At 31.2% G+C, this 12,480-nt stretch overlaps 1 protein-coding gene across 1 annotated transcript; it reads right to left on the reverse strand.

Annotated features, from left to right (window-relative positions):
- Window positions 1-8,064: 8,064 nt before the first annotated feature.
- Window positions 8,065-12,097, reverse strand: LOC106691209 (zinc finger protein 64). The gene is made up of 2 exons (XM_014436914.3): window positions 11,624-12,097; window positions 8,065-8,978 (listed from the first exon to the last, which is right to left on the reverse strand). The coding sequence occupies exons 1-2, from the start codon at window positions 11,691-11,693 to the stop codon at window positions 8,086-8,088; spliced, it is 963 nt and encodes a 320-aa protein (XP_014292400.1). The 5' UTR covers window positions 11,694-12,097; the 3' UTR covers window positions 8,065-8,085.
- Between the last annotated feature and the right edge of the window lie 383 nt (window positions 12,098-12,480).

Below are 12,480 nucleotides of genomic sequence, written 5' to 3' on the forward strand. Positions count from 1 at the left end.
CTAAAAAAAAAAAAATTGAAAACATGAATAGTTAAACTTTACATTTTTTGGGTTAATGTTCTAAAAACCAAGAAATAAAAGTTTCATGGATGGGTATATTTAAAGAGGTTTTGTTTATGTATTCTAATTCACGGATTTAAAGAAATATGTTCTTATTTATACGTACGTGTTTTTCATTGTATCGTGTCTTTATTTATTAAACATCCTCTTTAACATCATTTGATTGAAAATATTATATTACAGCAAAAAATAGAAGCTAAGGGGAAATAAAAAACCTTATATTAAAACAAACAGTAAAAGCGAAGGGGAAATCAAAATTCCAATTCGTTACCAAGTGAAAACCTATTCAATTGCAATTTTTAACGCATCAGCATAAAAAATATGTTATTATGATATTTTTAAAAGCGTTTCAAAATAATGGGTAAACCCCGTGCCAAAGTGTAAATCCGTCATTGATGGTTCGACAGTAGCGCACTCCGTTAGATAGTGGTGAAAGCCCCACGAGATCAATTTAGATGTGCTCCAGTCGAGAGCTGAGTGAAAATGAATCGCGTGATGAACCTTTGATCGTCGGGATGTTATACGACAACGATTCCACCTGAAAATCTCGGTGTTCCTACCAGCCTGGAAAAAAAACCTTGAGTGATTGGAATGTAGACACATATCTTAGGATACCTTCCACAAATCCTTTATATCTGCAAGGTACTGCAGGATGTTTTAGTCTCTCTTTGCAGAAAGACCAGAGTATTTTAGTCTTTCATTAAACCATCACTACTTCACGAGATCTTCGACCTACCGACTGTACACACTTTGACACAATCACAAACAGTGCAACAAACACGTTTTGAACCTTAGTTTATTAGTTTTAGTTATAGTGCCATCAAAACCCCCAACACTTTTGACTCACATCCATGTACTAAAATTCCGCCCATCTCTCACTACAAAGCCTCCTTAAAATGTAGCCCTGCTACAGCTAAAGGAGTAAACTCTGACCTTTATACTCCATGTGTATATATCAATCACAACCACATCTCTGAAGGGACAAGATGGATATATGTCAATTCTTTGTTAAAAAAGGTAAGATTCATTGAGCCCAATTATTCGTCAGATACTTATCTCTAAAAATGATAGAGGGACGAATAAAAACACATTCTACTCTTCCATTATAACTTACAGTTTACCATTTTTATAATCTCAGAATGTTTGTTGAAAATAAATCAAAGAAGGCAACCATCGAAGGGGTGGTTAATATTTTTGCCAGTAATCCCAGAAGGCTGATGGTCTCAAATCAAACCTCTTCATCAGCTCTTATATTTATGTATTTTTTGTGTGTATTGTATTTGTTTGTGAACAATAATTAAGTTTATGCTCGAATTACAAGTTTTATTTACTATAATTTATTGTGGTTATGGGTAGTAAAAGTTTTAAAAGTAATGATAGAATTTTATGAAGTAGAAATAAAATGGTGTTGGTATTTCTTGGAATGATGTGGAGTTACATATATTATATATATATATTACTTATGATTAGACTGGAAGGATTAATTGAAATAAAAAGGGGTTCGGGCGGAGTAACGACACCTGAATAACTAACTTTATTATCAGAATTGTCTGGTATATATAGACACAGAGTTTGTTGTTAAACTTAAAGATAACTAATCCTTTTAGTACAGAGTTCTTATTATTATTTAGAGGCTATATACAGCTAACTTTATATATATGCATGTGTGTAATGGGCTGAGGTCTGCTCCCCCCTTGACGAAATCCTGCCTACGCCCATGGCCTCGGCTATTGCAAATGTTTTGTTATTCAACGGCACGTTGAGAGCGCCCGATGATTTCGACGTCGTCTCATGGACCGAAAGTTGCTCATTCTGGTTGAATATCGTCTGCTTATCCTATACGCCCGACTGCTCCCACAGCCTTCTCCAGGGCAATATTAAATAGGAAACACCTATCCATAACCGGTGTCAATGTCTCTTTCACCGGGCAGCTCTCAGCCTTTTCGGTGGTGAGTATGAATTTGCCAGGAGCTCTACAAAATGTTTCTTCTATTAGGCCTGGGCGTCCGACTCATCAATAAGATGAATCATGTTACCAGATAAGAGGCCTGAACACGCATTAAATGTTTCCTAAGTTGATCTGCTGAAGAACTCTTTAATTACTCTCGCTTCGTGCTGGTCTTCACGATTTTTCTCCCGTCTCTTCTCTACGAAGTATTTATGTGCTCCTCTGCGTCATAACATGGTAGGACATTTTTTTTTCGGGGAGATTCATTTTCGCATTTGTCAGCAAACCACCGAGAAAGGTATTCCTCCTGAACAAGCTCCAGAATCGTAATAGCTGTCTTACTCAAGACTTTGGAGCAGGTCTTCTACTGATCCTCGTCCCAGAGGTATAGATTTTAATACCTAGTCAAACTCAACTGTATGCTCATTCGTTACAACTAAAGCTTCTTCATGTTGAATTTTAAACCATATGACTCCTGCTACCTTGATCAGGCGTCGAGATTTGGGAGTTGAAAAGTAATCGTCAGAGTCGACATTGGCTTTTCGTACCAAGGCGCATTTGATTTATGTCACCTCCCTTATAAGATCGATTTGATTATTCACCGATCTACAAGATAGGGTAATCCACATATCTTCGAATAATGAGGTACGGGAATACTCTGACAATACTCTCTTTCGTAACACTAAGGTACGGGAATGCTCTGGCAATACTCTCTTCCGTAACACTGAGGTGTGGGAAGAGAGTATTGCCTAGAATTACTGGATATTATATATTTGAACTACAAAGTTCACAAGCCGAGCTTTTTCTAAACCTTTTCACCATTTCAATGTCCATTGAAAAATAATTTTTGATTTGCTGAATGTCTCTTGTAATTTGTTTTTATACCAAATGGATACGAGTAAGTTGGCAGTCATCTTATAAGCTTTCGTAAACGATAAGTCCACAAGCAAGTCGTTGACACGTGTTTTAAATTCCTTGCAAATAATTCATTAAAAAACTTTGAATATGTTGTGACTAACTACAGAATATATATAAGTTAAGACTGTTCCAGATCGAAATGATAAAAAAAAAAAAAAAAAAAAAAAGGAAAAGGGGCTTATGATACAACACACTCAATCAAATATATATGAAAATTTGATAGCTTTTCATCATCAACAGTTACAAGTATACATAATCTAACAACCAATCAAAATTAATATCTAAATTACTAAATGGATTTAACAATATTACTTTTATACTTAGTATATTTTAACATTGATGTTTTTTTTTAATAAAGTATAATAACTTATGATTGTAAATGTTTAATAAAATATGTATGTAAAATTAAATTTTTCTATTTTATTTTCCCACTCATATCTTTTTAAATGTCTAAATTTTGTATTAACTAACAAATACATATACTCATCTATAATCACATATTTAAGAAATATCTATAGCCGTTGTTCAAACCCATAATGAACTCCAGGACAAAAGTAAGGGATTAAAGCATAATTTTAGAGATAAAAACTCAATTTATCTCTAAAATTATGCTTTAGCCGAATGTAGATAAACTTATATTAATTTACAGATAAAATGGGTATGATAAAATGTTTACTTGTGTCAATAATTTTTTTTCAGACAATATTAATTCCCTCAATTTATTTCATGTTTTCATTGGGTGATTCATTATGTTTCAGTTAATCATTTCTTTGGCTTACGTACTGTTAAAAAGTGGTTTTTAGAGTTTCAAATTGAATAGAGAGAACATTCACAAAAATTTATCATATGTTATAATGATTCATTGTTTAATTTGCATGCGAGAGTCTATTAGTCCATCCGAAAAAAAAATATAGGGTTATGAGAAAGTTTTTTTTTAGGCCTTGTTTGATGATACCGAAGATCTATCTTATTCGTGTTTTACTCTTATAATACTTATTTAAATAATAAGCCATTGGATAATAATTTATTGCTAGTTTTTATATTTGCTTTTTGGATTCTACCTATCTTAATTGAATTAATTTTTTTTTTGTTGATTACAAATTATGATCATTATTGAAGATAATCATACATAAATTGGCTCGTTTATTTTAGTAAAGGGATAAGCGGAAAAAATAGGTTTTGAGTGCTTTAAAATTTGAATATCTGAAAATTTCAATCTATGATATAAAATTTTAATATAGGTACAATAAAAAAGTAATTCAATTTAAAAAAGAAAAACCGAATACGGATATAATCCTGCACTACCTACAAACCTATTCGTAATAAGATAAGGTGTGTTATTGTATATATATTTAAACATAGTAGTGGGTCGTTACTGAAATCATCAATAAATCATGAAAATTGGGTTTATAGTAAGTTGCCTTACACTACACACTACGGATGTTAGCAAGTAAAGTCTGTCTCTTCCGTCTGTGGCCAACAAAGGAAATTATTTGCACCTGTTCGTGTGAACATAAAGAAAGTACTGTTACGTTTTTTAAGAAATATCTGGAGTTTATTTCAGATGTGGAAGGCACCCGACTAATATACCAAGTTTCATTATTTATAGACATCAGTAACGACCCGTATATATGTTTGAAGATATATGCAATAGCACCTCGATCTACTAAGACCGAATAAGTGTGCAGGGCAGAATCATGTCTATTTTTTTAAATTTTAACATTCTATTTTTTCGTGTATTGGCTTTAGGTATTTTAATTGACTGTCATTGACCAGAATTTGGATAAATGTAAGTCGAGTTTCGAGTTCCCTTTGGCTCAATGTCTCTTCATAAAACTCACAAAAACAGATTTTCAGTAGCCAAGTAACGTATTAAAAAAAATACCTATAGAATAAAACTTTTTAAAATAAGGGTATAAGCGGGGTTATTGAGTTATTAAAATAAGTGGATTATTGGAACGGGGAGGGACGTTCCACTGATTCCATTGTTATTATTTTACTTTTATGCAATATAATTTAACAAATATAGTGGGAAGTTAAATATAGGTATTATCTAGAAAAAAAATAAAAACAATAACAAAAATAAAACAGTTTTAGTTCCTTACAAATATATCACAATACATTACGTAGGAACAGGAGTAAATATTTACGGTAATTAAATGTATTTGATTTATTTGAAATTGGAATAGTTTATTTTTTAGTTGAGATATAATCAAATGAAACAAGTTAATGATATTTGATAATGAGTTAAAATTATATATCACTCTTGGTAAACTGAAAAACTTGATATAATTTCGTTTGTAAGAATGTATAGAAAAAATCAAATGCTGCCTGGTTTGATGAAGAGGTTTATAAATGTTAAAACATTAGAGAAGATCAGGACAATCAACAATATTATAAACAAAATTCTTCGGGTTGAATTTATCAAGACCTGTAATTTCTAGTAATGAATCAGGTGGAGTTTTCCCAAAGAAACCTGTTTCCCGAAATCGAAGATGTAGGTAAAGCATTTTTTGTGGATCTTGAGGATTAGGGGATAAAGCAACTATATGCAGGCGACGTTATGCATTTTTTGATTGGTCTACAATGTAAAAACAGTTTTTTCGAAAAAAGAATTTCATCATCTTTTCAAAAATATACAATGCATAAAGTATAATTTAAGATTAATAACTATTAAAATTAAACATTACTTAGATTTGTTTATCACAGTGTGTTTTACATTATTGTGATACAACTAACTAAAGGTTCTAGAAAAAAAAAATTTCAGGTGAAATGTAAAAGAAATGATCACTATAAAATCGGGTTATCAACAAAAAATCAGAAGTAATTTTATAAATTATAACTTATAAATTTAAATGCATGTTACTACAACCTCATAAAAACTTAAGACATAATTAATAACACTAAATATAGACTAAATACAACGTTGTAAACGTGGGTTACTTTTTGAACTAAAATAAACCCACATTTACCTTCCTCCATTTGACCCCTATTCAGTTCTGGCACAAAATTTGAGTTAGTTCTATTAGAGAAATGTAGAACACACTATAATAGACAAATATACGTAATGTTTAATTGTAATTGTTACTAATCTTAGATTATCCTCTGTAAATTGGAGTTTCTTAAAAATTAATAAAAGAAATTCTTTGTTCTAAAAAACTATTTTTTCATTGTAGGGCAAACGATAAATTTGCGGATCGTCGCTAAAAAAAGGTCGTGTTTGCGCGTGTGTGTGTGTGTGTGTGTGTGTGTGTGCTACTACCACTTAAATTTATAGACTATTATATAACGGTTAAATTAATTTAAATTGTCGTCACCAACCAATATAGGTTGTGATCAAGTGCTATTTTTTCAAGATCAGTTACTCTCCTAACCTGGCGATATGATTAAGGTTTGTTTAACATGCAGTTCAATCTGATAAATAAACCGTTTATGAGTACTCATTAATGTAGCCGAAGACTCAAAGAGCTTACGCCATTACTGCTTCGCCGCTAATTAAGTGCATTTTCTAAGGAACCACTTCAAGCATTTTAAAATGTGAAGGATGTTTTTTAAATAAGAGCGATTGCTTTACATATTTGAAATTTTCGTTTATCTCTGGCAGTTTAATTACTACTATACTTGAATTAGAGAAATAAAAATAATCGAAATATATTGTACATAATATAATATGTCGTATAATAAAACGTACAGATATAAAGAAGGAATTAAAGTTCTCTTTACCTTTTTAATATCTGTACATTTAATTGTAGTATATAAAAATTAATATTTGTTCGTTCGTATTTATTCACGCTATCAAATTAAACATTTTTGGTGAATATTCAAAAACTCTACATTTTTGTAGGAACAGTGAACGCAACATCAACTTAAAGTTTATTTTTGTTAAAATCATTGATATATTCCAGTGGCCAATGTCATAGTCCTTCATTTGTTTTGAATCGAAGTTCGAAACTTTGAAAACTTGAAATATCTTTGACTATGAAGGGAACCTGCCTTCATTTTCGCTGACTGATACTTTATATTGACACTGTGAGCTTAGTAACAAAAATATACGAGCACTTTTCTCATTTCTTTGCTTAAAAAAACTAATTTCTTATCCCCCGATCCTTTTAGGTTTTTGTAAGATCAAAATTAATTAATAAAAAAAATACGAAAACTAATGTATTTCACATATATTTTTTTCTTTTTTACCTCGAAAAATTAATTCCTTGTTTTTCAATGATACAATCTACATCTATATTGATTTGGCGAATCTTATAAATCGCTGTTATCAAAGTTGTCATAATTGTTATATAAATGTTGAATCATAAATTAATTCATGCAATTATCATTTCAGTACGCAATTATCCTTTCGAGAAGTAATCGAAGACTTGAGTGGATGAAGGTGGTATGTAACAAATCTACGAAACATTATTTTTTCCCTAAAGTATGGACGTTTCGTGCTCTTATCTTCGTCGTGTATCATTAACAATGCAATTTTTTGGCCAATTGCATGAATTTTCTTTGGAAAGGATAGATTATGATAATAAAATACTTCATTTTCTCAGAACTTAACATTTGTAACATAACACCGTCATTCAATCATGTCTTAAATCTTGTTTTTTTAGATTTAAAAAAAAATCGAAATAAACCTTACAGATTAAAGAATAAACTGATGATAGATAATGAAATGGATGTGCAAAAGATAAAAAAAAGAGATTTCCTTATATTTTCCGTTATTTCAGAAAAAAATAAATAATGAACTGTTGTTTTACATTCTGGATATTCCAAATTTAGTTGTATTAAGGAATCTTTTCACACTTGTTTTGAAATAAGGGTATTTGAATAGCTTTATATTGGTTACCATCATGCAGCAATAGATTCCAAGACATCAGTAACTAGCTGTTTACTGCTCATTATTGCTTATAGTGCTCTTTTTTTCCATGTATAGAAGTCGAAAAGATATCCGTTATATGTAATAAAATTGCAGTCATAAATTCGTTAAAACAGATTATATTTCATTGTAAAACAATTATTTACTTTTATATATAACGTTTTAAGAATCACTTAGTACCTTAGTAGTGAGTGAGATCGAGATGACTTTTTAGTAATATAATAAGACGCCAACAAATAATAAATAACTGGAATACACATTTGAAGACATTTCAGAAGAAAATCATTTATTTATCAAGCTCTGACAAGTCGAAGATCGGGAGATGTTCAATCAAGTGTTCTCTTATCTCTTCCTTATCCCTGCCTCTAAAATTGCAGAAATGGCAAGAATATTGTTGCTGCAATATGTGCTTGTAGCTGTGGCGCTCCAGGGCATCGTCCGAATTCTGAATCTCTCCGCAGATGCTGCATTTGAAGAAAGCTCTCTTGAGGAGCCTCTTGAGGTTCAAGGGACCGAAATCAGTCCCGTCCATTATTAATAGTTTATCTTTGATATCCAATTCCTCCGCAGGTTTTGTCAGTTCCTTCTCTTGTTCACATACTTTGTCAGTTGGTGTTTCTCGATTCTTGTCAAAAAGTTTATCGTTCTCATGGAGCGTCATGTGCTCATTCATGTCGGTTTCAATAAAGCAGATGTAGTCGCAAAAATTACACTTCATCTGCTTCGTCTTCATGTGGACTTGAAAGTGCGCCTTAAGCCGGCTGGGTGTATCGGTCATGAATCGGCACCATTTGCACGAAGACAGTGTTAATACGTGTTTGTTCATGTGCGTATCAAACATCTTTTGGTTTGTCATCCTTTCGGTGCAGAGGAGGCATTGAAAAGATCTTTTGTTGTTATGTGCTCTGACGTGATTCTTTAGAATGTTCTTGTTCGCTGATGAATAACTGCACAAGGAGCATACCATTCCAACAGCATGGCTTTTCCTGTGTTCCTCTAAATCTTTCTTCTGGACAAATTTGCTGTTGCAAAACTCGCAGCAGTGCAATGGTTTGAGTTCTTTTCTGGCGGAAGGTCCTGGTATGATGTGAGCACGCTCGTGCCTTCGCAATGCTTTTATCGTATTAGTGCCATATAAACAGTACTTACAATTATACGAAGAATAGTCGTTTTCTGAAACTGAAACAGAATACAATATGTTTTTATTACATCATAATTATTAATTAAAAATGTTATAATTATAAACTAAAATTGGTATGAACAAGAATTATTAATTAAAACGTTATTGGGTAAGTCAGATTAAGTACATAGATGGGAGTTATTCTCAAATGTGTTGTTGGAAGAGGTGCCATTAGTGATAATTTATAATAGATAGATAGATAGGTTTACTTAGTCTTAGTGTGTAAATAGACAAATTTACTTAGGCTTAGTGTGTAAATAGACAGATTTACTTAGTCTTACATAGATGGCAGCTCTCCTACCCAAACAAAATCGATATAAATTCCCATTTTTTAAATTATTTTCCCAACCTAATTTATTACTTATAGAATAATAAAAGACCCACCTACCTCGACCCGCCTTAATTATTTACGAATTATAATTGTAATTTTAACATTTACAATACATGATGCTTGTCAAACAATTTCCTTCCCAAATTTACCCGGATTCTCAGTTAAAGTTTCTATGGATCTCCGTCCAATATTAATCTAATCACTGAAACCTAACCCTATTCTTTATAATTTGTGAAACAAATGAGTATTACATAATTATTACATTATATAATATTAGAACATCGTCATCCAAGCCGGACCATAATAAATATCAGCAATTATTATAACATTACTCCTGCCGGTTGATTTGTTAAAATTACATTTTGTTTAAAATGTTAATTAAATATGGCAAGTTTGCTACAGTATGTAAATAATAAATATTAAATTTTTAAGTTCTATAGATTGGATTCTCTTGTAAATAAAGCCACTTATAAATGAAGTGCCTAGAGGAAAAGCGATGAGGTATAATTTTTTTTTTCTCCAGATTTTGAGTGAAACATAGTTTTAATTCCTATGACTATGAAGTTCTTTAAGGGCAATTTTTATCACTAGATATTAAAAATATCTTTTGAGATCCAGGTACGATAAAAATATCATGTTAACAAGTTTTACTAAGCGTCGAATGAAACATTTTATTACGGGAGTACATGGAAAACACTCGTAAATCCACACCATCTCTAGAGTAAATCTACACACCGAGCTGTAGTTGGACTTTTAGTCTGTCAGTAGCACTCATTATAGCTATACCAACTCGTCTAAAATTTTTAACGCTTTTTACACATATAAAATATTGGAAACCTACTACAGTATATACTCAGTCACTTATGCCGCTTTTACGTATATTTCTCATTGTATTATTCATTATAATTTATTCATGCATTAAACGAAGAAAGCAAGTGAATGCGAATCAATTCAGTACATGCCATATTGGAGACTATATTTACGAGGCTGACTTCTCAAATTATTTATTTCGCTTTCTTGTATACTACATCCTAAATTAAATAATTTACAGTGTAATACGGTACTGAATCTAATTAAAATAATAATTGTTTGGACTAATATATTTTGAACAATATGTATTATGGTATGATTAAAAATGAAAAACAATTTGAACCAATAAATATAAGAAAAAATAAAGAGGGTTTTAATTTGAATCTTTATTTAATTTATGTTTTTTGGAACAGGATTATTTATTTTTTATATTAAAACCTAAATTATTGAATCTTGTTTTGGCATGTTGACTATCTAACTTCGTATGATGAAGTCATATCAAAACAACTTCTTAATAAACATGCTGCTAATATTAATTCTCGGCAAAACGTTCTGATTATAGAAATTTCTATTAGAAAATTTAAATAATTCTACGTTTTCACATACTTATGCGAGAGAGCTTAGTGGATCTTAGGATCTTTGTAGTAGAAACCTCCGACTTATATACTCAAAAAACATCAAACGAGCAGAAGATATTAAATTTAGATATGCTATAGATTTTTTTTCGAGCGGACATAGTGGGTTATTAATATTGTGATCACTATTATTTTTACATGTAAACATTGATAAAATGTTTCAAAAAAGTCCTTAAAGAAAGGTATAATTTAAAATAACAACTTTTTTAAAAGTAAATGGGCACAGTTTTGTTTTTGGAATAATGTATACTGAAATCAAATCAAGTACTTCAAGTCGCGTTAGGTTTAGAAAGATGAACGAACGTTTTTGCGTGTCCAAGACTAAAATGGCTGGGAAATCCACATTTTGTCACCGTTCGAAACAAGCTGGTGTATTTTTAATGCAGGTTATAACGATTGAAAACCCGACAACAGCTAGTAATCGTTCAGGAGAAGAGATGTTGAAGGTATTTACGCTTCCGTGTGGCGTAGGAATTATTTCGTTCTTCCGCTGTGCAACACGGCTTTAAAAGCCATTTTCAGTGGAATATAATTATTTCCCTTTTTCATTTGGTGTGTTATTTCATGTCACTGGCCAACAGATATAGCTGAAACCACAATTTGGAAAAAAAAATTAATCTCATGTTTTTCTACTGGGGCCTTCAAATATTGATTAAATATTAAACACAAAGTTGAGAATGAAGAAATCAATTTTTTTTTACTAAATGCATCCTTAGCATTCAGTTGTCGATTTGGTAGTTGAAGTATGAGTTTATTATAATGTTTTTTTTTTTGTTTTTTTTTTCATGAAAAACAAAATTTATGATTATAACAACATTGGTACTGTTAAGGTTACAATTATATTTTACGATCAAGAACAAAGACTTACCACTGAAAAGTGTACTCGATTCTATATTTTCTTCAACGGTGGATTCGGTTTCATTCGAATGTTGGTTCATTTCCTTCAACTTATTTTCTTCTGAGCGTGGGACAAAACACAAAAGGCGATGTATCTTATCCAGGTTAAAAATATAATAATTCCCAGATCATCTGTTCGGCTAACATATACCTAACAGAATAAACTAACAGAATAAACAAACTTACTAATATAAAACATTTACTAAATTCAGAGAGGATAATTAATTTTCTTAAAAATGATAGTGTTAATTTCTTTCCCAGATGTCATAGCGAGCATAACAGATGTGGTATAGCTTAAGAATCTTTGGCTTGCTTGGGAATCTTTGAAACATTTTTTTTCTAATCATGATTAGGATAATGTTGAATGTTGTTTGAACATGTCAACAGTAAAACCTCATTGACCATCGTGGAATCAGGGCAGTGGAGCACTTCTGGCAATCGTCATGTGGCAATGGTAAATCTAATCTTAACGATTTCAAGAAATTTCAGATTATTAATTATTTGCATGTGAATTAACTTTGTAAAAAAGTTTTTTTGTAGCTGTTGTTATCTCGTTAACAAAATATATAAGTATGGATTTATTTCATTTCATTGCAACTGTTCATACAATGATCAACATACGACTAGAAGTTCGAAGGAAGAATATGAAGATTTCTGAAAGATGGTTTTTAAAAATAATGTAGATAACTGAAAAGGATCTACAACCGCGAAGAGCTCTATTTGACGTGCGAAGGTATTTCATATCTAGTAGCAATAGCTTCAAGTAGTTCCACTTATATAATATCTTGTCAACATCACAACACTTCAACCAGTCACTTCACTTTGCAC

This window comes from Halyomorpha halys, unplaced genomic scaffold (assembly GCF_000696795.3).
Source record: "Halyomorpha halys isolate HHAL.00 unplaced genomic scaffold, Hhal_1.1 Scaffold2160.1, whole genome shotgun sequence".
NCBI lineage: Eukaryota > Metazoa > Arthropoda > Insecta > Hemiptera > Pentatomidae > Halyomorpha > Halyomorpha halys.